The sequence below is a fragment of the Sphaeramia orbicularis genome, chromosome 9, assembly GCF_902148855.1.
Source record: "Sphaeramia orbicularis chromosome 9, fSphaOr1.1, whole genome shotgun sequence".
In the NCBI taxonomy this organism is placed as follows: Eukaryota; Metazoa; Chordata; class Actinopteri; order Kurtiformes; family Apogonidae; genus Sphaeramia; species Sphaeramia orbicularis.
In genome coordinates this window covers 26,855,510-26,881,427 of record NC_043965.1, presented here as the reverse complement: position 1 = coordinate 26,881,427, position 25,918 = coordinate 26,855,510, and the positions used below count along the sequence as shown (strand labels likewise).

The 25,918-nt window shown below is 39.0% G+C and overlaps 3 protein-coding genes across 5 annotated transcripts; 1 reads left to right on the top strand and 2 right to left on the bottom strand.

Moving 5' to 3' along the window:
• The first annotated feature begins 1,373 nt into the window (after positions 1 to 1,373).
• On the top strand, positions 1,374 to 5,710 carry akr1a1a (aldo-keto reductase family 1, member A1a (aldehyde reductase)). 2 transcript variants are annotated; one of them, XM_030144008.1, is made up of 8 exons: positions 1,374 to 1,510; positions 1,599 to 1,712; positions 2,867 to 3,018; positions 3,135 to 3,330; positions 3,414 to 3,463; positions 4,422 to 4,571; positions 4,682 to 4,841; positions 5,489 to 5,710. In XM_030144008.1, exons 1-8 carry the CDS (start codon positions 1,430 to 1,432, stop codon positions 5,552 to 5,554), a joined length of 969 nt encoding a protein of 322 aa, XP_029999868.1. In that variant the 5' UTR covers positions 1,374 to 1,429; the 3' UTR covers positions 5,555 to 5,710. The 2 variants fall into 2 exon arrangements, with proteins under 2 accessions (XP_029999868.1, XP_029999867.1); XM_030144007.1 differs by lacking the exon at positions 5,489 to 5,710 and having other exon boundaries at positions 4,682 to 5,127.
• A 424-nt stretch (positions 5,711 to 6,134) lies between these two features.
• vcp (valosin containing protein) lies at positions 6,135 to 14,904 on the bottom strand. Its single transcript, XM_030144005.1, has 17 exons — positions 14,749 to 14,904; positions 12,944 to 13,055; positions 12,618 to 12,790; positions 12,377 to 12,519; positions 12,121 to 12,251; positions 11,908 to 12,039; positions 11,570 to 11,672; positions 11,016 to 11,149; positions 10,662 to 10,797; positions 9,850 to 9,962; positions 8,821 to 8,985; positions 8,611 to 8,733; positions 8,309 to 8,521; positions 7,886 to 8,194; positions 7,166 to 7,321; positions 6,897 to 7,051; positions 6,135 to 6,669 (listed from the first exon to the last, which is right to left on the bottom strand). The coding sequence occupies exons 1-17, from the start codon at positions 14,763 to 14,765 to the stop codon at positions 6,564 to 6,566; spliced, it is 2,421 nt and encodes an 806-aa protein (XP_029999865.1). The 5' UTR covers positions 14,766 to 14,904; the 3' UTR covers positions 6,135 to 6,563.
• Positions 14,905 to 15,294: 390 nt separating this feature from the next.
• Positions 15,295 to 23,040, bottom strand: fancg (FA complementation group G). Of its 2 annotated transcripts, none has more exons than XM_030144199.1 (14): positions 22,894 to 23,040; positions 22,076 to 22,169; positions 21,823 to 21,948; positions 21,554 to 21,726; positions 20,911 to 21,058; positions 20,295 to 20,425; positions 19,257 to 19,403; positions 18,878 to 19,038; positions 18,659 to 18,725; positions 17,744 to 18,060; positions 17,618 to 17,658; positions 17,355 to 17,528; positions 15,736 to 15,850; positions 15,295 to 15,539 (listed from the first exon to the last, which is right to left on the bottom strand). In XM_030144199.1, the coding sequence occupies exons 1-14, from the start codon at positions 22,972 to 22,974 to the stop codon at positions 15,446 to 15,448; spliced, it is 1,869 nt and encodes a 622-aa protein (XP_030000059.1). In that variant the 5' UTR covers positions 22,975 to 23,040; the 3' UTR covers positions 15,295 to 15,445. The 2 variants fall into 2 exon arrangements, with proteins under 2 accessions (XP_030000059.1, XP_030000061.1); XM_030144201.1 differs by having other exon boundaries at positions 22,076 to 22,166.
• Between the last annotated feature and the right edge of the window lie 2,878 nt (positions 23,041 to 25,918).

Below are 25,918 nucleotides of genomic sequence, written 5' to 3'. Positions count from 1 at the left end.
GGTATGATCAGAAGTCAAATAAATAACATAGTGTCTCATGTTTCATATATCCTCTTGAGACCCAGGAAAGTAAAAGTTTTTTTGCATGAAATATTTGTCCTGGATGAAAACGGTATGATGGAATAATTTTTTTTCAAATACATTTATTATTTACTTTCTATACAATATCCTTTGCAATGGACACTTTTTTAGCAGTAATATTCAGTTTCTATTTTGGAACTCAAAACAACAACAAAAAGTGTATTGTAATAACCAGTGGTGTTTATTGATTAAATGTTTTCTGTAAAGAAGATGGAAATCAAACATTCACAAAGATTGAAATAAACAGGTTTGGTTTAAATGCAAAATATAGAATAGAATAGAATAGAATAGAATAGAATAGAATAGAATAGAATAGAATAGAATAGAATAGAATAGAATAGAATAGAATAGTGTAGGTAGCACAACAATGCAATGCATGTAATGGATGCAGGTTAGGTTTTACCCCTAGTAATGTTCAGACAAAACTAAGTTAAAAGTGAGAAATTACCATGAATGGAAAAGACAACCTGCTTGACTCCAGAGAGGAATAAAGAAATTATTTTGAAGAATTCTGCAAAAACAGACACTGATAGACATGTATAAATGTTTTGTTTGAGTCAAAAACTGTGTATAACTTCAATGAGCACAGTAGAATTTGGACATTTCTGTGAGTTTTAGTTACACATAAACAAATGCAAGCAGACTTTGACCGCAGACTGTTCAAACCCTGACTGATGTCCTCATCTGTTCACACGTTCATCTACCAGAGGAGTCCCAGGTAGGAACTGAATCTAACCCCAAGCATGTCTGAAACATTAAAAATCATTACGTTTAATGAGTTACTCAGTAATCTGCAGACAGACCAGGGGCCAGTCTGAACAGCTGATCTGTGTTAAGAAATTGATCATGTGAAACAACTGCTGTGGTCAATAAACTGTGGGTGTCACATGGTGTGGATCTAACAGACAATTAGTGAGGCATAGGAAGGCTCTCTGAGATGCCGCAGTAACACCACGCTGTGACTAATGCCATATAACTGTATCAGCTATTTCTGGCAATAAGGCTTGGTTCACACAGGGTTTATATTTCCACTGAAAGACACTTTTCAGCTCCGAGCTCAGAAATAACAACAAAAACCAGGTCACTGATTGTTCATTTTGTTGTCTAGTATTGGCATTGATGCATTTATTTACATGCCCTGAAAGTCCTGAGAATGAATAGCATATACATTATATACACACAACCCCTGAGGTTGTGCAGTAGTTAATGAATTCCGATGTGAGTGATAATCAGTAACAGAGTATTAGGACAGTCATGATGACTGGTCCGCTTCATAGTGGTGTACATGTGAACGCACCAAACACTTCACTTTTACTGTCTCTCATCTGCCAGGTTGTCAGGGTGAACCATGAGTAGCTTTGTCACTTTATCTACAGGGCAGAGGATGCCCCTGGTGGGACTGGGCACATGGAAGAGTGCTCCAGGACAGGTAGAAATAATACTAATCTGCGAACACAGCAGCACTTCTGGGATTTATTTGCAATGATCAGAGGATTTCTGTCTGTGTTTGTGTTTAGGTGAAGCAGGCAGTGCTGGCAGCTTTAGACTCTGGGTACAGACACATTGACTGTGCAGCTGCATACAGTAATGAACAGGAGGTGGGAGAGGCTCTGGCTCTGAGGCTCGGGAAGGTGAGAAAATCTGGTCAACTTTATTTAGATTGGGACTGATATTAATCTGTATTAGAGGTGTGAATCTTCATAAGCCGGAGAATGATTGCCAGTATCTAAATGTTCTATAATACTGCACAAAGTTACTGTTTCATCAATTGATACATGCAGTGGGGTGAGTCTGAACTCATTTTCATTTTATTGTTTAAGTCCTATTATATGAACAGCTGCATCTTTTCAAATGCAGTGTGTGACCTACAGTAGTATGTAAAAATTACACAGTGATAGTAGAGGTGTGAATATTAACTGGCCGCGTGACTGTGGCCTCAAGATTCAACTATATTATTCACATCTCAATTATATCTTTGAATCAAGACATTTCTATCGACTCTAACCAATATTCAGCTGAAACAATGGTCTTACATCTACTACTACTACCACTGATTACAAAAGATTAATGGTAGGACAGTGAAACTTCATTGGGATAACAATGTGCATTCTTTGTTTCCAGGTGAGGTTGTATTTAACCATATTAAACAATGGAGGTGGAAAGGGATCTTGTTTTTCCCTTGCAAAAGTCAGCAGTTTTGGTCTTGTCATTCTGTGGACACATGTTGACTAATAGTGTCTCCAAATTCCAGCGGCAAAAAAAAAGTTTAGGTTGGAATTAAGATATTTTCAAAGTGAAGGATGCCACAGATGTAGCTGGATATAGAATACAGTATATCATTTTTTAGACCTGATGATAAACTGAATATAAGCTAAGTGTGATTCCTTTTATGGTGCACTGTTTTTACCCTTTATGATAAATTACCTACAATCACCTATTAATATAGTTAGTTTATTGTTGGGTCTCACATTATGCAAAGCTATGTATCGATAATATTACGGAAAAATGTAATTATTGCTTGACTGTTTCCTGATCTGTGTCAACATGTACTGTATGTATTTTGTTAAATGTTTAGTCTTATTTTTAATGTTCCTGTCATGCTGTTTTTGGCATTGTTTCTTGAAAGCCCAACTGGGGACACAGTCTGCACAATACTTCCTGTGGCTACAAGTCCCACTTACATTGCAACTTTGCATATTAAGTGTAACAATAACTTTATATATTATTTAGATAAAAATGAATGAAACCAAAAGCCTACTGCCAGCTATCATTACTTTCCCTTCAGGCTCTGCGTCGTGAAGAGGTGTTTGTGACATCCAAACTGTGGAACACCAAGCACCACCCAGAGGATGTAGAGGAGGCCTGTAGGACCAGCCTGTCTGACCTGGGCCTCTCCTATCTGGACCTCTACCTCATGCACTGGCCCATGGCTTTTCAGTGAGCGCCTACACGTGCAATAAATTGGCTTTGTCTCCCCCCGGCTGTCATGGTGTGAAGATAAAATAAGTCAATATTTCCTGAGACTTCAGCCTTTGTGTATGTGCACGTTTCAGGAGGGGGAAAGAGCTGATGCCTCGACGAGAAGATGGGAGTGTGTGTTACTCTGACACACACTACAGAAACACTTGGAAGGCAATGGAGAGCTTGGTGGATAAAGGACTGGTCAAGGCTATAGGACTGTCCAACTTCAACGCCAGGCAGATTGATGATATCATCAGTGTGGCCAGACACAAACCTGTGGTGAACCAGGTAAGACAACTATGAGACATCTCCTTCAAAACACATAAAAAAGTGATTTGCTTTATTAATGTATTTGGGTCATTGCTCTGTAGGTGGAGTGCCATCCATACTTGTCTCAGCAAGATCTCCTGGCTCACTGTCGGTCAGTCAACATCATTACAATATCCTACATACCTCTATATTTAGCAGAATGAAAGAACAGTATTTTTACTTTTTTGTGAGTGTCTGTACCCAGTGGTGAAAAAAGCATTCAGAACCTTCACTGAAGTACTGACACAAGGAGGTACAAATACTTCACTATAAGTCCTACATGAAAAAATACCACTTGGGTACAGAAGTATTACCAACTAAATATTGTGGGAGAACTACTGTATTGGATTATTCTAAGCAGAATTGTACTATTGTAGCTACTGCAAGTGGAGTTACACTTGCAGTTAATACAGTGGTGGAAAGGTTTAAGGACACCACATGCATTTTTTATTGCATTAATATATTGCATGACTCTTAAGTTACTGAACTCTGCCAAGTATTGTTCCATTCTCCAAACTCACATGCTCCCCTCTGCACGTGCTCTGTTCCATCAAGAAACAAGTATGGATGTTTCAGAAAAACAATGGTCTTTGAAACAGTCAAGAATTTAGTTTCATTTTTTAATTTCAAAAAATCATTTGCATTTATTTGTATCTGTCTGATGCAGCCACCCCTTTTGAAACACAAAAGATTTTCCTGCAAATATTTCATGATAATGTCTGTGGTGTCAGAAAACGTTTTTCCACAACCGTATTTTATATATAGTTTTATGTAGATGATTATGGGAGAAGAGGTACATTAGTACTGGATTATCTGAACAATTACTGTGTTCAGAAGAAAAATTTACTGTTTGATGAAGTTGTTTAAAAGACATCTGAAATGAGTATTTTGATATTTAAGACATTAAAACCCTAAAAAATGGTTTTGTCTTTAACCCTATAACCCTTATTCATTAAGAACATGGTATATTATACACTGTTGAAGCTCTGAAAAGTTCTGTAAAAATCCAGTATTTATTACTGAAATGTTGAAGTTGAGTAAATGTACCCACTGTCTGATTTCCACCTCAGGTCTGTGGGAGTTGCAGTGACAGCCTACAGTCCTCTGGGCAGTGGGGACAGACCCTGGGCCTCTCCTGATGAACCAAGTCTGTTGGAGGACCCACGACTAGGAGCCATCGCCCACAAATACCAGAAAACACCTGCTCAGGTCATTCTCAGGTAAGAGAGGAATCTGTAACATCAGCTTTTAAGTGGACATCTGGTCTAGTGATGAGGGAAACATCTGACTTCTATTGCTTCATACATTGTTGTGTGGTTTTGTGTGACAGGTGGCATGTTCAGAGGGCTGTGGTTTGTATCCCTAAAAGTGTGACACCTTCCAGGATCCAGCAGAACCTGCAGGTGTTTGACTTTTCCCTTTCAGACAACGACATGATTCTAATTGAATCTTTCAACCGCAATGAGCGGTTCATCGTCCCAGCTGTTGAGGTGGGCTGCTGCTCTTATGACAGGTTGATTTTAAATACATTTGTGCTCTATAAGTGTGACCAGACACCATATATTACTCATGTTTATGCGCAACAGCTATTTCCGTCCAAACTGCGGCAGACTCCCTCTGGGACAGCACATGGCTGAAACATCCTCCACAAATCTCTGATATGCACAGAGCAGAGATCCTGTTTCTTAAAGAGCTACTGATTAATTTGGTTCAGACTGATATGTCTGGAGTTATGTTCTATGTTCAGAAACAGATGATCACACATTATAGTACAAGTTTAAAATGTAGCATTATACGTTGATATTTTTTGTTTCACCATCCTGTCTACAGGGTGAAGGGCATGTGTCCTTTTATTAAAAATGTCCAAATATTTAGGTTTATTTCTTTAGCTAGATGGTCTGCCTTATAAGGGAAATCTTTTTCAGGTCTGATTTTATTTACCAGACTTGGGGGAGACAGCAGAATATTTTAAGATCAAGGTGTAAAATAATCCTGTTATGTAATGAAATGTAATCTAATGATTCATCACTGCAGCAGTTCTTTTAGTATCCTATATACACCCATGAGAGGTGCACTTTGAAATCAAAAATATAAAACTATCAATCAATAAAACAGATGTTTTTTTTTTCCCCCACAGAGAGATGGAAAGAAAGTATGGAGGGACGCAGAACATCCTTACTTCCCCTTCCATGATGCCTACTGAGCCATAACAGAAGTGCAGGATTTATCATGTGAAGATCATTTCAACTAAAAATATTCTGATATTAATTAAACTGATAACAACACATTTTTCTGTATGACTAATTTTCTCATTGAATATGCAAACAGTGCAGCTCCCTCAACCTCTCCCTTACTGACACTCTGTGGTGAATTACAGAATTACCCCCATGACTGATCATACTGCCTGCACGTTTACATTTGACCCAGAAAATCATTAAATCACATTAGGCAGGAAACTGCAAATGCAATGTTCCTGTGGATTAGACTTTAAAACATATTAAGTTTGGACACATCTAATCAGTGACAGCACATTAGTTTCATGATTAAATCCCCAATACAAGCCTTCTGCTGGTTTTGACAACTTCAGTGTAAAACTTTTAAGACCATTATGACTGCAGAAATTGTGTTGAATTTTAGACCAACTTACTCTGATGACAAATGCCAACTATTCAGTATCATGTGGATATAAACACTGGATTTGAGGTCATCTGACTGATAGCTTTCTGTAAATGGTACATACGTATATTAGCTCATGAATACAGAATGTTACAGACACTTTCTGCTTCCATTTCGTGAGATTTTTATTTTCAACAACATAACCTTGACAAATTTGTAATACATTAGATGCTACTGTTTATTTAAAAAAAAGAGGAAGTCATTAGCAATATGTTTTTTCTTTTCGTTCTTATAGTCTAGCATAGAATCCATCACTAAAGCCATTCATGTTGGTTGTGATATACTGAGAATGAGGCCACTCAATAACCCCCCCCACTGAAAAAAATCTGCAGTCACTCACCTTCCATGTCCAACATCCCCTTAACCCCCACCCACATCAAAGCCAGGGCAAACCAAGCGGCTACATGCTTTCTCCGAGGGAAATTATACAAAAAAAAGGAACACATGAAAGAAGCACAAAGTCCTAAAAATGTGGAATCTGGTGAGAATTTGTACAGGTGTGATCCCAGTACTGACCACAGAGGGGCAGTGTACATTTATCCATAAAGGTCATCGTCGTTGTCTTCATTGAACACTGGACCACTGCCAGTTCCACCTGAGCCATGGCTTGGACCGCTGCCGCCTGTAGCACTGGAGGGAAACCTGTGGGGCAAAAGAGTACATTCAAGTTTTTCATTCATTGGGATGACATACAATTTCCTGTCCTTGAAGGAATCAACTGTTTGCCTCTAACAGACAGGAAAAAGCTTTTTACAAATGTTTTAAATTTTGAGATTATTTTTCAGTGAGCAATGCGATGAAAAAATTACATCTACGTCTTGTTCAAAGCCAAAACAAACAGAATGCTAATACAAAATGTCTCTACATACCTGAAGCTGCCAAAGCCACGGCTCTGCTGCAGAGTCTGAGCAAACATCTCATATTTGCGAATGTCATTGTCACTGACAGAACGACGAGCGAAACGCATTGCCTCTTCAAAGTGGTCCTTCCTGATCTCTGGCACAGGATCGTCCTCCTCCACCTCCTGCAGTGAGAAGACAGACCAGAGTTATTAAAGAAAAGACACACACAAAAAAAGCAGGTAACGTGCAAATGCCAAAAAGAGACATTTACAAAACATGATTTAATAAACACTGACCATGGCTGATGGGTTGGTCTGCCTCTCCCTCTCTCTGCGAATCTCATTCTCGATGCTTTCTCTGATCGCCAGTTTACACGCTCGCTGGCAGATCTCTGTAAGATCAGCTCCAGAGAAGCCATTGGTCATCTTTGCCAGGAAGTCCAAGTCCACATCCTACCAAGAAATAAATCAGAACATGGGTCTTCAGGACTGAACTTGCAACAAAACTAGTCACTCTCCAATTAAAGCCAAGAGATAAGTGACATCTGATGGCAATTTTAGAAGTCCTTAAATGCTACATAAGGCAGAAATCTAAAATATATTTTCAAAAACAGGATCTGAAAATACACACAGTCCACTTTGGTCTAAACATAGACTGAATATAAAGATATACAATGCAACACCATTTCCTGTCACAAGAGAAAAAAAAAAAATGTAGCTAAAACATAAACTCAGGACATCTCAGAGTCTGGGCTGATGGAGTCTACCCACTTCGTCATTACAGTTGTCATTTATCCCTTTTTATACCCCCCAAACCCCCTGAAACAACAGGTGCATTATCTTTTTTCTTGGGTTACTTGAACAACAATATGCTGAAAAGCCATTATAGAATTTTTCCCACTGATGCTAAAATACTGCCTACTGAAGCTTTAAGAGTGTTTAAGTAATAACTGATTTAAAACAAAAAAAAAGTCCTAGCAATAGAAACTATTCATAAGCATCTGTGTTGTTGGTCACCTTGCTGATGGGACTCTTGCGGAGGTTGGCCTTGAGGATGCTGATCCTGCTCTTCTCATCTGGCAGCGGGATGTAGATGAGCTGATCCAAGCGGCCAGGTCTCAGGATGGCAGGGTCGATGATGTCTGGTCTGTTTGTGGCTCCGATGATGAAAACGTTCTTCTTACTGGACATACCGTCCATCTCTGTCAGGATCTGGTTGATGACACGGTCAGCTGCTCCGCCACCATCTCCTACGTTGCCACCACGAGCTTTGGCTATGGAGTCCAGCTCATCAAAGAACAGAACGCATGGGGCTGCTTGACGAGCCTAGGAGCAGAAGAGATGGATTTTCCCCAATTTCATGTCACTGACAAAACTCTTGGACCTTTGACATATTAATGTGCAGCAAAGCTGTCACATTCTGTCCTTTTAAACACTTACCTTATCAAAGATCTCTCTGACATTGGCCTCAGACTCTCCAAACCACATGGTGAGCAGCTCAGGTCCTTTAATGGAGATGAAGTTTGCCTGGCATTCATTGGCGATGGCTTTGGCCAGGAGGGTCTTTCCACAACCAGGAGGACCATAGAACAGCACACCCTTGGATGGTGTCATGCCGAACTTGAGGAACTTGTCTGGATGCTCCACTGGATACTAAATTTTATAAGGGAAAGGAAACACCATTGATATGGATGACAGTCACTCTACAAAACATCAGTCTTACTTCTCAAAGGGGTTCATACCTGCACCAACTCCTGCAGCTCCCTCTTAACATCATCCAGACCACCGATGTCCTCCCAGGTGATGTTGGGAACCTCAACCACTGTCTCCCTCAGTGCAGATGGGTTGCTCTGGCTCAGGGCCCACTGCAAGAACAGCAAACGTGTTAAAAAGTCCTATGGCTATGTTGAAATTTGTCGATTGTGTCAATAAGAAAAGAGATTACAGAATACCTTGAAGTCATCCATAGTAACAGCAAGAGAGTTCATGACTTCAGCATCAATGGTCTCATCCTCAAGATCAATCAGGTCCATTTTCTTCCTGATGGCCTGCAGAGCTGCCTCAGAGCAAAGAGCAGCCAGATCTGCACCTACGTGTCCATGGGTCTCATTGGCTACCTGCAGAAAGACCAAGACAGCTCCATTTTACAAGCAATTCCTATACTAGTTCCACATTCAAAAAGGTATAAACATGGATAATATAAAATTATGTGTGCATTTCCCATATGTAACTCGGTTACTTGATAATTAGAGGTCAGAGTGAGATATCAAAACTGGCTCAAGTACTGTCAAATTCCAAACAAATGACATCCAATTTTGTGTAGTTTTCTTCAGTTGCTTCCAATAACACGTGTTCAGAGAACGCAAACCTCCGCCAAGCACCCCGAATGGTGTGCATGTGTGGATCGACTATTTCTTTTTAAATTAAACAGTTTCAAGGTTGTTCCATACAGCAGAAAAAGTTGAAGCTTGGTACCAGTCATGTGTATGTCAAATTATATTAAATTCCAATCAATATTTGTTGAGTTATGATGAAAAATGTGTCGTAAATGGGATTTTCAATGTTAAATTGAAATGTCCACAGAGTCCACATTCCACAGTGGATGTGGACAATTTTGTGCCAGATACAAGATATTGTTATAAGCCATGGGGGTATCAAATTGGAGGCTAATCAGAGTCGTTTTGAATTTTTTTATGAATTTTCAGAAATTGTTCAATGATGAGAGATAGGAAAATTTGAGATTTTGTGACCTTGAACTTTGGCCTTCTTGGCCCAAAATTTAATGGGTTCGTCCCAGGGCCTAGGCCTATCCGTGGGTAAAATTTGGTAAAGATGGTTGTAATAGTTTTCCTGTAAAGTTGCTAACAAACAAACAAACACGCAAAGCAAAGTGATCACAATACCTCCTGGCAGAGGTAATAACCACATGAGCAGTGTGTGAGACATCACCTGACTGCAAAAAGGGAATTAAGTGTACAGACCTGTTCCAAATCAACATCGTCAGCCAACTTCATATTCTTGGTGTGAATCTGGAGGATTTCCAATCTGCCAGTGGCGTCAGGGATGCCAATGTCCACCTCCCTATCGAAGCGCCCTGGAAGGGGTGTGAGGTTTAAATATGAGCATTGAGGACATTCTATTCTGACAAAATACAGTTTAGAGGTCCACCAGGAGGGGATTTTAAAGGCAGTTAAATTAACAATAGCCTGGAACAGAAAAACACTTAGATTTGATTAATCTGCTGATAATACCCCACAATGACGCACATTATTCATGTCTAAAATGGTCTCACTTCATCCAGATAACTATTCAACAACATCTATGTCAAAGTACTAAATATAAAAACAAACAGATTCTATTTCATGAACATCAAACTCAAACAAATCTATAAATATAAAACTCAACATCAAACCAATAGTTAAAAGTCAAGGTGGGAGTGATTTCATTTCTTTAACTATCCTTTTCCCTTACACTAAGTATTTGCAGTTGAGAACTTGGGTATTAGCCACTAACAGTACTATCACTACTACAGTTCATTTTGGGGACAATAATCCAGAGGACAAATGATTCTAGGATTTGGTATTACATATACTGTAAAAATAAGATTACCTGGTATTAAGATTTAATAATACATAGAATATCAATATTACTGTGCAATATGTAATAATAATATACAGTGACAACTGGTAATTGACACAACCCTGAAAACTTGTCAACTGCAGCTAACAGTAATGCACAAGGTTGTGTACCTATTAAAAATGCACTAGTCCATGACAATGCATGGGTAAGTTACCAAATCTCCTCAGGGCCGGGTCAATGCTGTTGGGTCTGTTGGTGGCAGCCATGACAATGACATGAGCTCTCTGTTTCAGGCCATCCATTAGAGTCAGCAGCTGAGAGACAATGCGCCTCTCCACCTCCCCATGAGTCTGCAAAAACAGTACATCCAGTGTCACTGTACAATTCACATTTATTGGTCAACTAGATAGTAGCGTTTTGATTGGAAATGGGGGTGATTAGGAGCCCTGCAATCTCTATCAAATATACTGTACAGTGTATGTAAAAACAAAAAGCTCTTCAACAACAAAACACTGTAAGACTTACTTTATTCAACTACCCACTAATACTTTTCTCTCTCCCAACTCACCTTCTCTCTCTTAGGAGCAATAGCGTCAAGTTCATCAATGAAAATGATGGCAGGAGCATTCTTCTCCGCTTCCTCAAAGGCTTTTCTCAGGTTACTCTCACTCTCTCCAGCAAGTTTGCTCATGATCTCAGGGCCTTTAAAAAAATACAACATATTACATATAGTGGCTCATTTATTCTATAATATACATAAGCCACAAGATAAGAATCTTGGCAAACAGACCAGACATAAACGACAGACGGCATCAAAAAATCATCCAAGATTCAATTTCAGGAGTTTTTTGTGTTTCCAAAAAAAACCTGAAAAATTACTTGGGCAATTATTTTAGGAAGGTAATGCCATCCAACCACATTTTGCAAAAGTGTGAGTAAAAAAACAATACAAAAATAACACTGAAGAAGTAGTAAGAGTGTTTTGTAGTTTCATGAAACAACTGTTCATATTTTGATAAAATGTGCTTCACATAACAAATCCCTAAAACAAACAAGAACTAAGACTATTCTCAGGATAGCCAACAGTTATTACACAATTACAAAAACTTAGTAAGTTCACACCATTAATAAGGAAGAAGAAGGCTCCAGTTTCATTGGCCACAGCTCTGGCAATCAAGGTCTTTCCTGTTCCAGGAGGTCCATATAGCAGAATTCCACGTGGGGGCTAAAAACAAAACAAAAAAACCCTATTTGATATCATACCAAACTGTACAACTTCTTCCAAATCAGCCGTGCTGCCTTCATGTGGGACTTAGAAATTGTCTCATAAGCTTTGTGTTAATTGGAACAAATCTGCAAATATGAAAAGAGGGCTGTTTATGTTCTTGGACTACACAGACAAAATTTCACATTGAGGGCCTTTAGTCTTTGCAAAATAAAATCATTTATCATTGCATTACCTTGACACCTATGGCCTTGAACAGTGCAGGGTGTCTGAGAGGCAACTCCACCATCTCCTTGATCTGAGCCAACTGCTTCCTCACACCTCCAATGTCATCATAGCCGACCTCATTCAGGGACTCCTCCTCATCCTGCACATAAAAAAGGAGGTTTAATCTAAATCCATTGCGATTTTAGTAATGCTACTTCACAAATATTGACCTGTAACCCACCTCTCTCCTGATTGGCTCTCCCTCACAATGAATGACTGTATCAGGAGCAACAATGCAGTATGGAGAAGGGTCGGTTTCTACCACCTTGAACTCCACAGCACGCATACCTCCTCTGACCAAGAAAATGTCACCTTCACAAGTAATAATGAAACAACGTTAATTACATAGCTAAAAGAGCAACATGTTCAACACTGTAATGCATCTAGTCAACCAGACAATATAAAATGTGCCTAACTGCGCTGAAGTCTGTACTGACCTTTGCGAATTGGCCTGTAAGCCTCTAGAAAGTATGGCTTAAGGTAGACCTCAAACAGGTTACCAGTGATTCCCTCTACTGTGTCGTCTATTGGTAGGACGTGGATTCTCTTTCCGTATTTCACATCAGGACATGGCTGAATGCTGGAGAAAGTATAATTCTTAAAACACAGCTTTGCAAGAAGTAAAGTTGAGATTAAGTTTTTTGTTTTTGTTTATTTTTAAATGGGTGGTTTCCTTACCTGATAACATCCCCCAATCTGACCCTCAGGTTGTTGCGGACCACCCTGTTCATGCGGACCTTTTCGTCAGAGCAGGTGTCATCAGATAGCACAATACACACAGTCTCCCGCCTCTTCTTCCCCTTCATCAGCACTGTGTCTCCACGGAAGAGCTGCAGTTCATCCATTTTAGTCTAAAAAAAAAAACAGACAGTTAAATTGGGCCTTTCCATAGTATAACACCAATAAAATCAACAGCAGTTGTATCCAAACACTGGCAAGAATCCCTGACAGGGTGTTGGATTTACAGATATCAGCCCTGTATTCAAATTTCTTTTTCCTTTTACCTGGGAAAGGGAGACCACACTGTTGTCTTCATTGATGGACTCATCAACAATCAGTCTGTTGGGCCTGTTCTTCTGTTTGAGAATTGCAGTGGCTAGATCATCATTTTTGGATCTATAATGAGAAAGAGACAGATGCACACCAAGTTAAAAGAATAATCCGTTTTGTTTTGTTTCTATTCATAAATCTCAAATGCCTACTAAGATGATATTATTGATCACTAAATATTGTTGATATGACAATAAAACCTCACAGCTATGTTCCACATGAAATGAAACTTAATATCACACAATATTGAAAACATTAACTTCAGGTATCCTCTGAATGTGTCTCATTCAAAGGGCCAAGGTTAGACGTGGGATATTGTAAAGAACCTTTTATTACACCATCCATGTGTTCTGCTTCATCTGTACAGGTGTACATCCTTATTCATAACATTAGAGGATCTGAACAAGATGCATTTTAAATCCAAGATCAAACTGTCTGTGAAGAGGGATCAGGCATTTAAGCAGGATTACCAGGTATTAAAATACTCTTAAGTACCATTTACTGTTGATAGTTTTGAGTTTTGTGTATTTCCATTTAGTTTCTGAAAGTTGGTTTACTAATATGAAGACATGTGCAACATATATACACATCTAAAGTGCTACAGTATGGATATTAATCAATTCAACAACCTTAAATAATAATATCGGTTTCTACATAATTAATACTAAAAGACACTAATAATTAATTAATAATTGAGAGCGTATCGCTGTAATGAGCGCAAACAGGTCGTTTACACGATACTCAAATAAGAGTAACTGGTTACTTATACACATCCATTAGTACACCTAAAATTACGTCAGTTATTATTTCTCAAAATCTCTTGGAAAGGTTTGTAGTTTCTGTTTCATGTTGTTAGCATGCTAATGCTAGCGTATAAGGCTAACTGACTGGCGAGCAAGCGAACCCAGATGACACAGCAAAAGAATTAGAAAAAACTTACTTAGCCAACGTTAGCTAGGTAATCTAACTCCAGAAACACCAACACTACATCTCCACCGTAACTTTAATACTCTCGAATACCAGTGTAACCGGATGCTGAATATCACTGATATCGGTATGTTATTTCACAACTGCTTAGCTAAACCAAAACAGAGCCCAAGTAAATTGTTTAGCAGCTAGAATGAATTAGCTTGTTAGCCCGTTAGCCGTGGTGTGCAGTGTAGTAGTCACCAATTTGCTAGCCATCAATGCTGGCTAGCGAGGTAGCATTGACAGATGACTGGCATATTCTATCGCTTCGTTCATAGTTAGCGTTTCAGTCATGTTCCGGTCACCTTTATCAACCCCAATATTTGCTACCTAGACACCAAATCTAAAGAGAGGATATTAGCCGGCAGATAGGCCAACCTATCGGTATGATGGAGGATGGCTTTGGCCTTGACAATGTTGCTAAGCTAACGTTAGCATTCTAACACGACAGCGATGACTGCGCTTTGTCAAGCCACTGTAATAGACCTGGCTAACTCAAAACCGTAACGTTAGCTGACCAACGATCAATGTGTAGATGACAACCGTTTAATCGCCGTTAACCATCCACCAGAATAATAAATCAGCTGTCAGTGGATCTTTAATACAAGGCTTTTCAACCAGCGGACAAAGTGCGGAGGCTGAAGTAACTGACCTCATTAGCTCTCCTGCTAGCAAACTCGGTAACAAACTAACGCATTCTGAAGTGATGTTAGCCATTTAAATGGTCTTTACTAATGGTCATTGTTTTAAGAAGACGCACTTTAATAAAGCTAAAACAAATTGTACTTACTCCCCTCCCGAAGCCATGGTCGTCCTCCTGGATTACTATCAATAAATAAGAAATTCTAGCTAAATGTTTGAGAGGCTTAACCGGTTCTCGTTACTCAACGTTCTCAGTGATTTCACACGAAAGAGCAGCGGTTTCCGTGCTTTTCTTTAGTTATACCGTGAGCTGGAGGCTTCCTTCACTCTGATTGGTCAGCTATGCCCCGTCAACTGCGACAGCCAATGAAAACCTCCCATTCTGACGTTTGCGAGAATATTGTGGAAATTTGGCGAACGGCAAACGAGGGGGGTGTAACTAGTTTCATTTACCTTTTCCTTATTGGTTGTTTAGCTTGTCAATAAAACTCACTGATCCAATAAGTGTGTACCGCGTTGATATTAAAGATCCGTAAAACTATGAAATTTGTCTGTTTAATGTCTTCTTGTAGCAGAAAACCATGTTTTAGTTGCAGCTGTATGCATTAAATGTGTTATAACAGCAATTTTACAACCAAAAATTATACACATAAGACATTTTAAAGTGTCCATACATAAAAACCCACAAACTTTACCAATCACAATGCATTTTTATTCATAAACAAAATAAGTTCTTTAAGAATGCTTTATTTTTTGTCCAAGCTGATACATGATTTCTGAGGCTCTAGGTTGCATTATGGTGACTCAGACAAATCTTTCTTTTCAGTATGAATTCTTTAGTCCAGTTAAGTTGGAACAAGTTCCTGTATTTTCTGTCGAAGCTCTATGGAGTCCAGCAAAGGGCCAGTCTGGGGTTCCTGCAAGTACAATCGAATATTCCTGCAACACAAAACACATGCAAGTCTTCAAGTCAATAGTCAAACACATTTTATCACCAATGTGCTGACAAAATCTGATTCAATTACATGGAACCACATCATCTACTCAACTGTAAAAAAGGCTTAGGGGTACATATCATTGAATTGGACCACACATTTAGAGATGATAATGAACATGAGAATGACAGTTGTCTTACTCAGCGGTGGATTGTGTGGTGAAGCTCCACGTCTTTTCCCAACAGGCTGCTGCCTCCTGTCTCCTGCCAAGCCTCCACAGTACTTCACCACACCACAGGCCAGCACCCACACACTCTGACAACACATACAGTACAGCGATGATGACATGCACCAGCTGAGGACCATGCAAGATAAGCACAGATTCACTATAGCCTTCTGGCACAGGTTCATGTATATGTCTGAAGTCATCAATGAAGACGATTGTTGTATGTGTAACATCAAATGTAAGATATAAAGATAAAAGATACAGTTTGAAGCTTTATGTTCTACTGATTCTTGCTTATAATCATCTTAAATGGCCATGTAGAAACATTTTACATTTTCTAAATCTTCTTTGTTTTTCTATTTAGTCTTTTAACTCCATATATTGTGTTACATGATGTAGTCTCTGTTTCTTTTATGCTTATCTGTCTGGCTGTTGTGTTTTTTGTTCACGTGGGATCTTATGAAATACTGACCTATGAAGCTAAACTAAAACAGAACATTTGATATAATGGTAAGACCAAAAAGTTCACTGGATCCTAAACCCATTCTGAGCATAGTATATCAAGAAACACAATAAAAAATTTTAAAGTTAAGAAAGACAAAATTCCTGTTCTTTTTTCCTTCTTCTGACTGATTGTGATGGATGTTTATTTGCACACATATCAAAGACTAATTCCTAATGCCCTTTGTAAAGACAATGTAATTAAAATGCTTACGATTCTATTCTATTGTATTCTGATGACAAGTGAAAAACCAACATTAAGTGTGGTTTAAAGGTGTTGGTGAGTGTGGTCACAGCATGAGTCACATTACCTTCCTCAAACCATTCAGCAGCCCCTTCATACCTTATGGATGGGGTTATTTCCCTTTTGTGTCACGTGCCTGTGTTTTACTCTGTAAGTATTTTTGTATTCAGTATAACCAATAAATATCAACTGGTACTATATAGAAGGCATAGAGAGATTACAGGATCCAATATTCACATCTTCACAATTATACGTATTGATTTTTTGGAAGGATTTAAATACATTCTACTTTGTGCATGATGCAGCTGCCTCTGTGTCTTTATTTACGGTTCTGATCAACGTCAACGCACTGATTTTTTTTATAATTCCTCCATTTCATTCTTTCAAAGAATGTATATTATTATCATCATTATTACTATTACTTTTCCTTTTCAGTAGATGGCTATTATGTCTATTCTTGGTATTATTTATTTAATTGTGGGAATGTACGGTAGAGCTAGTGGGAGGGGAGCAGGTAGGAATAAGTACGTATAAAATTGCTCCAGTTCCAAGTGAAAGCTGATACTAAATAAATATTGATAAAATACTATTAATAAGTAGTAATAAGTGAAATTGGTATCAGTCGTGAAAATAACCATAAAAATATAGTATAATAAAGAGAAAGTAAATAGATTAGTTGCTAATAATAAGCCCCAAGTAAAAGACCAAAACACCTGTGAATGGCTCTTCTTAACTTGACTCTATTCAACAATTTACCACTGTAATAGTGCACTGGCAGTAATCCTGTGTCAAAAATAGAGTCAAGCTCTGCTAAATAGCTCATTAAGTTAGAGCTGTGGTGCCCATACCTGGGAATGCCTGCAGACTGAGCTGAAGGTCTCTCAGTGCCTCTCTGAGCTGATCTGTCTGTATGAAGCAGATGCCTCTACCACAGAGTGAAAGACCCTTCAGCCTCTGGAGGACACACAGGTCTGTGCCCTGCTCATCAACCATGTCTGCACTCAGGATCTGTGGCTGACATCCTGCATTTGGAGACAGAAAGTAAACCGTGGGTAGAGGACATGTTAAAGGGAGATTTCTATTAATGTATGATTTATACCAGAGTACTCACCTATCTTTTTAAAGCGCACCTTCATCAGCAGGTTCATACATCTGCAATGCAGAATGTGATGTTTCATTTTTTTTAAAACAGTAGTAAAAGTGATGGTACAAATAAAGGTGATTGCATTTCACAGACCTTGTGTAGTGAGTCATGGCTTGTTTCCAGTCCTTCAGATGAGTGTGGCAGTGTCCCTGGAGGAGATACGCGGCCCCGGACCAGAGAAGCATCTCCACCTTGTCCTCATGCTCTGCACACACATCCCCATTTATGGCCTCACCCTTCTGCTCTGGCTCCTCTAAAACCACCCTCTCTGGCAGGAGGTCCTGTGTTGTGTTGATTACTTCCTCACACAGTGTAATGCAATCATCCGGCCGCTGGACCATGAGCAAGGCAGCACCAGCCTCAAGGTAGAGTTCAGGTAGCCTAGGGAGGTGAGGAGCCTTAGAACTCACCTGTGACAAAGACATACACCAATCAAATATTGATAAACTCTTATCTCTCAGATGGAGCCAAGATGGTGTCTCTTTCCTAGTAGTTAACCTGTTCACTTATCACCTAACACCTACAAAATGTTTAAATGAACTGGGCTTGTAGTTGGAGGAACCCAAACGAGTTCCCTTTTCAAGAAGGATAAAGATTCAGATCAACTCCCAAGAGGAACTGATTACTCAATAATCTGCAAAAAAAAAAAAACCAATCAAATAATATTTTATAGCCATTCCATAGTCACAATGTTATTGGCAACTGCAACATTTTGAATTTAATTTTCACAGAACAAAACCTAAAAATTCTAATATGATTTTTGCTGGGGTTTGCACAAAACCTGCATGTTCCCTCACATCTGGTGCATAAGATTTGTAGGCTGGTCCATCTTTGGCAACACAGTTCTTCATTTGTAATGATATATTGGAAAGTATTTTACTCAATAACTGCAACTTCTTACTACTTGGACAGATTATAACATTTTACTCTTCAGATCTTAAATTAATAATTTAGACACTCATAATCATCTTAAAATTATGTTACCTGTTGTTAACGTTAAAGTCTTACTTGATGTTGATCTTCTGAGTGAAGAACAGCCAGCAGGTCCAGATAATGTTCTACTCCCTCTGACACCCTACAGCAAAAGGAACCACAGCCATTTCACTAAAGAATACAGTGTACACTATATGTGTGCTATTATTATCTTAATCTATGTTTTGTTATTTTTAGCAGTGATCAGGTGTCAGTGAAAGAGACCAACAGACAGCGACAGGCTAGTCTTCTCACCTTCCATGGAGCACACACTTCAAAGCCAGACTGTGAAGGACAGAGAGGGCAGAGGGGACTGAGAGGAAGCTGCTCAGGGATTGGCTGCAGAGCAGTAGAGATTGGGACAGGAGATGGGTACCTGCTATAACAGGCTCCGTAGCAGATGGCAACATCAAAGCCTGAGGGACAAAGAAGGTTTCCTATTTCAGTATACTGGTCCACATACATAGGAGTATGTCTGAAATTGATTGTTTAACTTGAATAACTAAAAATTATGCACTATATATGCAAACATTTAGAATAAAAAATGATCTATTCCTTTATACAGAGCCACAAAAGTATTTTTGTCTTGTTTCCCCTCTATCTGCAGTATGCTCACAGTATTTGTGTTACTCACTGAGTGCAGCAACCGAAGCGCTTGTATCTCAGCAGGTGTGTTTCTCAGTTGTCTGTAGACGAGCATGCTCTGATAAAGAGCGCTTACACAATGACAATCAGTTTCCAGTGCCTTCCTGTAACACTGCAGTGCCATCTGAGGGTGGCTCTGGGGAGTAAAATAAAAAAACACACTCTTACAGATCCTGTTTTTAGCTTACCGGCCGACAGGCCGCAAGCTATTGTCATCATACGGTGTCCGTCGTCGTCGTCATCGTCTGTCGTAGTCATCTGTCGTCCGTTACAAAAACTTCAATCGTCTTCTTCTCCAAAACTACAATTCCGATTGACTTCAAACTTGGTATACAGCTTCTTTATGATGATGTCAACAAAATTTAGTGAAATTATTTGGATCCGGATCTGATTCTGGATTTGGTGCGAATTTGAAAAATTTCCCCATTATAAGAGATAGGAAGTGGATCGATGCAATAACTCAGTAAATATAAATGATATCAAGTTAAAATTTCTACAGTCCAGCCCTGATGGGGAGATGACCAAAACACAATGGCCACATGCTGATCAGGATCTTCTTCTGGATCTGGGAACTTACGGAAAATTTAACATGGGCTCTTATGGGGAAAAAATTTCAATCATCTTTTTCTCCGAAACTACAGTTCTGATTGACTTCAAGCTTGGTATACAGCTTCTTTATGATGATGTCAACACAAGGTATTGAAATTATTTCCATCCGGATCTGATTCTAGATTTGGTGTGACTTTGAAAAATTTTCCCATTAAAACACAGAGGAAGTGGTTTGATCCAATAAATTAGTAAGTATGAATGATATCAAGTCGGAAATTGAATTTTTTACAGATCTGATTGGAATATGACCAAAACATGGGCTATTTCTGTAATATAATAAATACACATAACTGGGTGATAATAAATGGCATCTGGATACATTTCCCAAAGCTTTTAATTTGGCCGGTAAGCTACAGGGCCATTGGCCCTATTTTTTCATGAAAGAGTCATGTAGAGTGTGTTTTGTATTTCTGTTTACCATGTGTGCAAAGCAGGAGCCTGACAGGAGGTGTGTGTAGGCTACTAGAGTCCTGGGAGCTGGCAGGGAGGAAGCGTTCTGCAGATCGTTTAGTGCTTCTGAACTCTCACCCTCACTCAGTTTTTCTGCACCTTGATAAATGAAACAGAACACAGACAAAATACAATGACAACAAGAAAAGCACTCAGAGAGCGCAGACCTCTGCCAAGAGAGATCTGCCCCCCCCCCCGATCACCACCAAAATGTAATCATTTCTTCCTTGTGCCAGTATCAACATTTCCTGAAAATTTCATGAAAATCTGTCCATAACTTTTTGAGTTATCTTGCTAACAAACAAACAAACACGCACACACACAAAGCAAAGTGATCACAATACCTCCTGGTGGAGGTAATAATACAAACAAACGAAGTATACAGTATTAATGCATTGCTGGAATATAGTATGTAACCTAGATCTGTCTAATAAAATGTATTTTACTAGCATAAGCAGTACAGGATCTTTACTAGAGGGCAACATCAAAGTCTGTCACTCAAGCAGATATTAACTCTACAGCATAGGCGCTGTATAATATTACATTCCGGAAAATAGACTTAAAAAGCTATTAATGTTGCTGACCATGAGCAATTAAAGTGCAGACACGCAATAACTCAACAAGCCTTCTTGGGTCCAACACCAACAGTGGAGTGTCAGGTGACTTCCCCTTCCTCCTCCTGTCATCACATACTTCAGTACAGAGCAAGTCTAATGCAGAAGACAACTCCTCCTACATCACAAGAAAAAAAGAAAACTTACAGAGTTTTTCTTTAAGGCTGAGAAGTAATTAATATGACTAGACCTGTAAAACTCATGTACAAATATAAAAATTTTGCATTACAATTTTTACTCTTCTTGATCATATTATAGACCTTAACCTTTGATACATAATTGTGGACACAGTAGCTTTCTGGTAAATGTGCAATGTGCTTTGTCTAAAGTATTGGTAAAACAGGAGATGGAGGAAACCTCAGCTGTTCAAAAGAATGTTAACATTTATATGGTGCTTTTTTAAAAAAAAAAAAGTTTTTAAGACTAAAGTATTTTTGTTTTACTCTCTCTGTGGGCTTTAACTGTAAATCTATTTACTGATTAGTGGCTGGTATGAGGCATTGTCTCCAACATAAAATAACACAGAGTCTCAGAAAGGAAAAAAAGAAATCAATTAGAAAGAAACAACACTTAACAGGTGAGTAGTAATGCACACAGAGAAACAGTATCCTACCTGAAGTTCCAGGATCATTTTTAGCCTGCACGTCGCCAACCAGACTGCCCACTGCAGACAGAGAAGCCAGTGGATTGAGGCATTTAAATCTGTGTCTTTCAGTGATTTCATGATTTTTCTCCAAAACACAGGAGGGTCTGAAGTGACAGGTTTCTCCCCCCTCATCTGAAGAACTGTAGAGATGGTGACAGACAATAATGATAGCAGACCTGACAATGGATGCAGGTCTCTCAACATTTGATTCTGTTGTTAACTCTCAGAAGGCCTACCTCTCTCTGTGGCTTGTGCGAACAGCAGTTCTGCTTCTGAAAACTGTGATAGAGCAACAGAGTACACACAGGCATTGTACATCACTGTCAGCTCCAGCTGAGCGTGATCCGCAAGAAGCGGCACACCTGAAAGTGAGGGGCATGGGATACATCAGACATGAAGATAAAAGATGACGTGAAACACAGATAAAAGATGACGTGCTCAACATAAAAAAGAGGCCTAAAATGAAGATTTTTATAAGAGATGGAGCACCTTGGATTTTCATTAAAAGTTTGTGAAACTCAGAGGAAAGGCATTTGAGGTTGCTCTGGTCTTGGTTCCAAGTATTCATTCCCCCCTCTTGCTGCTGAAATGATGAGATGAAAGCAAATCAGTTACTTTGACAATAAACAGTTATGGTAATGAACTGTATTATTATTAATGAATTATGTACTATGTATTATGAACTGTATTATTAATGAAATGTATTATTATTTGCTTAAAATTGTTTTCAAGTTGAAAAATACATTTATAACACCTTCCACTGCTATTCCTCTACAACTTAGAGGTTCATATTTGTCATAAAGATACACTTTACTGATGTCTAGAGCGAAACTGTATGATATAACGTCATAATCAACAATAGAATGACAAATATTTAAATGCAAGTTTAATTACAGGTGTGATCTAATATTCTGACCCTGAGCATAAATAGCAGTATAAAATAAAACAGGAATGACAACATGGGAGTGAATATATGTTTATAGTATACAATTATGTGTAAAAAAAAAAAAAAAAAATCAGATGCAACGTTCAGGTGCAAATTAGAGCAGTTTCCATGCTGAGGTGAAAGGTAAATTTATAAAATGTGATGTATTGTTAAACGTTATATCAACACTATAAAATGACAGTTACAGCAGTTTGTGAAGATCTCAAAGCACAGATAGTATTTTAATATGATAAATAAGACATCATGAGCATCGACATTAACGAGCTCACATACAGTTTCTGTAACATTTAAGTTTCTCTACTTCGAAGCTACAGAAACTAATGTAGCTGAAGAGGCTATAGCTATTATTATTTTAGCATACCTTCCATTTGTTTACTAGGTTGTTGTTTTCCTGGATCCATGTATCCAACAAAGAAACGGGTTTATATAATTTATGTGCCATTACAGCAGTTGTTTTGTCCTACGTTTGTAGTCATTTGTTTAAACTTTCCCTCGTCCGTCCTGTTTACGGTCTGGTAGACAGGAAGTACAGATGACTTCAGGTTATCGGCGGTGCTGCCCCCTGCGGCCATATCCCAAAACTACACCTGCAACCTGCACTGTGTCCAGCAGATGGTGCTGTGGCAGATATGCTAAGTAGTGTTCTGGAAACTTCAGTCATTGAATATCTCACAGACTCTAAATTCAGGCGGTTCTGGTGGTCATTAACCTTTGAATTACTTATGCACATACAAAAATACACAGTTCCATTGAAGTAGCCTTTGAAAGATGGCATTCATTCCTGCAAAACAGCATTGTGCACACGTGGTATACTGCACCACATATATGCACACACAAGCATGTCCTTCTACACAAATACTCCTCTAAAGCAAGTAAACACAATGACAGGCCTTTAATTGTATTACAGCTGAGTCATGCTTGAGACTGCCAGGACAGCCATTTTTCTGGTCGTCCCTCCCAAGGTGACTCCCTCTTTTCTCACCCAGGGCCTCGTCCTTCTCTCCTCTCTTCTCCTCAGTCAGGCCTCCAGAGCATCATCACTTCCTCACCCCTGCCTTTGTCTGGCTTCTTCACAGCCTCCGCCTGTCTGTCATTGTCTCAAATCACAGAAAGCCCTAAATATAACACAGTGGAAAAAGGAGGAAACTCCCCACCGTCACTACCCACACTCTTACAACCACATTAATATGCATGCATGTATATAGCACACACAAACATGCATGAAATAACTTTACTTCCTGTTCTTCATGTATTTCATTTCCCTGGTTCAGGGTTTCACTTTTTCTGGCAATTTCCTCTGCATCGATTGTGCTATTTTCCATCTCTGCCTACTCCTTCCTGCCTCCTCTCTTTCCATCCATCCTTTCAGTGACAAGGTCATCACAAAGCAAAAGCATCCAACTGAGCTTTCAATGTCATTTGCATGGCAAGATGTCAAGCTTTCTTGTAGAGGTTTGGACTATACAAATAATTCCCTAATGCACTATTTAAGATACCCCTTTTAGAAGCCAGCGATGTCTAAATTTGTATTGTTTATGGACTGTCACTGGACTGTTTCTATCACTTGGCTCACACTCTGACATAAACTCACATGGAAATATTCTATTTACAACAATGTATGTAATGTTTAAATCTGAGGAGACAAAATATTTAGAAGTTCCACCTCATGTAGTTGTTGATCAGTGATCCACAAATTAAGTAATTGACTCATAAATTCTTCTTGGTAGTTCTTCTCGGTTCAACTGGACTGGTATAGATCATAAATTCTTTGCGATTTTTCCAATGAATACACACTCTGACCATCATCATTTTCATCACTGTTGCTGAGCCTCAAATCTGGCCATGTTTTCAAGCATTTCTCCAGGCGTATTGTAACACAAGAATTGGTCATCTTTATGTAGACTTCAGCTCTTTGCAAATGGTTTAAGTAACAATGTGTTAAGGAACATGAGAACATGAAATCCTCATAAAATTGCCATTCTGCCCACTCTGCTCCATTATCCTCATTTATAAAACATAAAGGCAGTGCAGGGGGAGGGATGTGTGTGACGCATGTTATTTCTGTCCTGCCTGCCTCTCATCCCTTGGGGCTTCTGAGATGTGATACAAACCACACTGCAAGAATATGTTTCATTGGAATATGCAGCATCAGCTCATAATGCAGTATACTCGAGAAAATAACACTGCACAGGGTTTCTCTGTAAGAAAGGATATTTAAGAACATTTTCTAATAAACCACATGTCAGAGTAGCTGGAGGGCAGGCTTAGGGCTTGAGTGCCATGTGGTCCCCTCTTTGTCATTGAACTGACAACACGCATGTTCACAGGGAAGAAGAACAGCTGATCAAGAGAAATGACAGTGCTGACCCATCTGATGTCCAACGGATCTCAAGGGGAAGGCATATACACGGTTTTCTCTGCTCCTTTAAGGTATGCAAGGTAAACTCAGTCACCCTGCATTTGAGTAATCAATAGGTGCTGTACGTGCTCTTCTTCTGGTATTCTCAGAGCAGACATCCCTTTGGATCAGCAGACACAGTTTGTGTGAATGCTGTATCATCGTAGCTCAGTAACAACATCCTATATGAACTGTAAAGTTTAGGGTTTTCTGTACTCCAACTGCTTTAACTTGTTTATTTGTTAATTTACTCATTTATGTAGGCCTAGTTATTTTTTAGTTAGTTCTTTAGAGTCATCGATGTGGGTTTCTGACAGTGGATCTGCAGATCTGGAGATGAATTGTATTCGTCTGGCACATAAACCAGGCAGAAAACGCTGGCTGATAATATGAGATGTTTGTGCTGTATTAAAAAAAAACAAAACAAAAAAAACAAAAAAAACAAGCAAACCTTTGATTGTTGTGTTTTGTGTGTGTCAGAAAGTGTGTGTGAGTAGATGAAAAGAGGAGGAGAGACTGTCAATGGCTCAGTGGTTGACTTGAGCCCCAGGGGGGTTTGCGTGGATCTGCAAACTCACACTGCAGCAGTGAAGCTACAGAGCATCAGCAGAACACACCGCGCATTCACACAGTTAGTTCACACAGATTTCAGGGGGCTACAGCATAAAGTACAAAAATTAATGTTTCTACAACTGTCTGACACAGTGTCTGAAACAATGAATAATTCATCATTAATTAAAGTTCTGCAGTGTCCAGATGATAATAAAACAGTTCATTTTCAGTCAGTCACAATCTAAGTTGTTTTTTATGCACAAAACATCCTCAAATAGAAAGCAATGAAAAGTGATGTTTGAAAATAATTTGCATGAAATAAAATCTATAGAGAACTTGCAGGTTCGTTGTTTAGTGAAAATACACTTCTTGAATACATTTAAAGAGAACACCACTCCGTGCATATCATGCATGTGAGTGAATCTGAGTTTGAGGT

What these genes read in the sequence shown, in the direction of transcription:
- akr1a1a (XM_030144007.1), top strand. Translation starts at nt 1,430, where the DNA reads ATGAGTAGCTTTGTCACTTTATCTACAGGGCAGAGGATGCCCCTGGTG. An exon ending in GGAAGAGTGCTCCAGGACAG is followed by an intron (nt 1,511 to 1,598) that starts GTAGAAATAATA and finishes GTTTGTGTTTAG; the next exon opens with GTGAAGCAGGCAGTGCTGGC. An exon ending in CCTGCTCAGGTCATTCTCAG is followed by an intron (nt 4,572 to 4,681) that starts GTAAGAGAGGAA and finishes TTTGTGTGACAG; the next exon opens with GTGGCATGTTCAGAGGGCTG.
- vcp (XM_030144005.1), bottom strand. An exon ending in TTGCTCCTAAGAGAGAGAAG is followed by an intron (nt 10,798 to 11,015) that starts GTGAGTTGGGAG and finishes CTGTTTTTGCAG; the next exon opens with ACTCATGGGGAGGTGGAGAG. An exon ending in TTACTATGGATGACTTCAAG is followed by an intron (nt 8,734 to 8,820) that starts GTATTCTGTAAT and finishes CTGTTCTTGCAG; the next exon opens with TGGGCCCTGAGCCAGAGCAA.
- fancg (XM_030144199.1), bottom strand. Translation starts at nt 22,974, where the DNA reads ATGGCACATAAATTATATAAACCCGTTTCTTTGTTGGATACATGGATC. An exon ending in CGCACAAGCCACAGAGAGAG is followed by an intron (nt 21,727 to 21,822) that starts GTAGGCCTTCTG and finishes CCATCTCTACAG; the next exon opens with TTCTTCAGATGAGGGGGGAG. An exon ending in CTGCACTTTAATTGCTCATG is followed by an intron (nt 20,426 to 20,910) that starts GTCAGCAACATT and finishes TCATTTATCAAG; the next exon opens with GTGCAGAAAAACTGAGTGAG.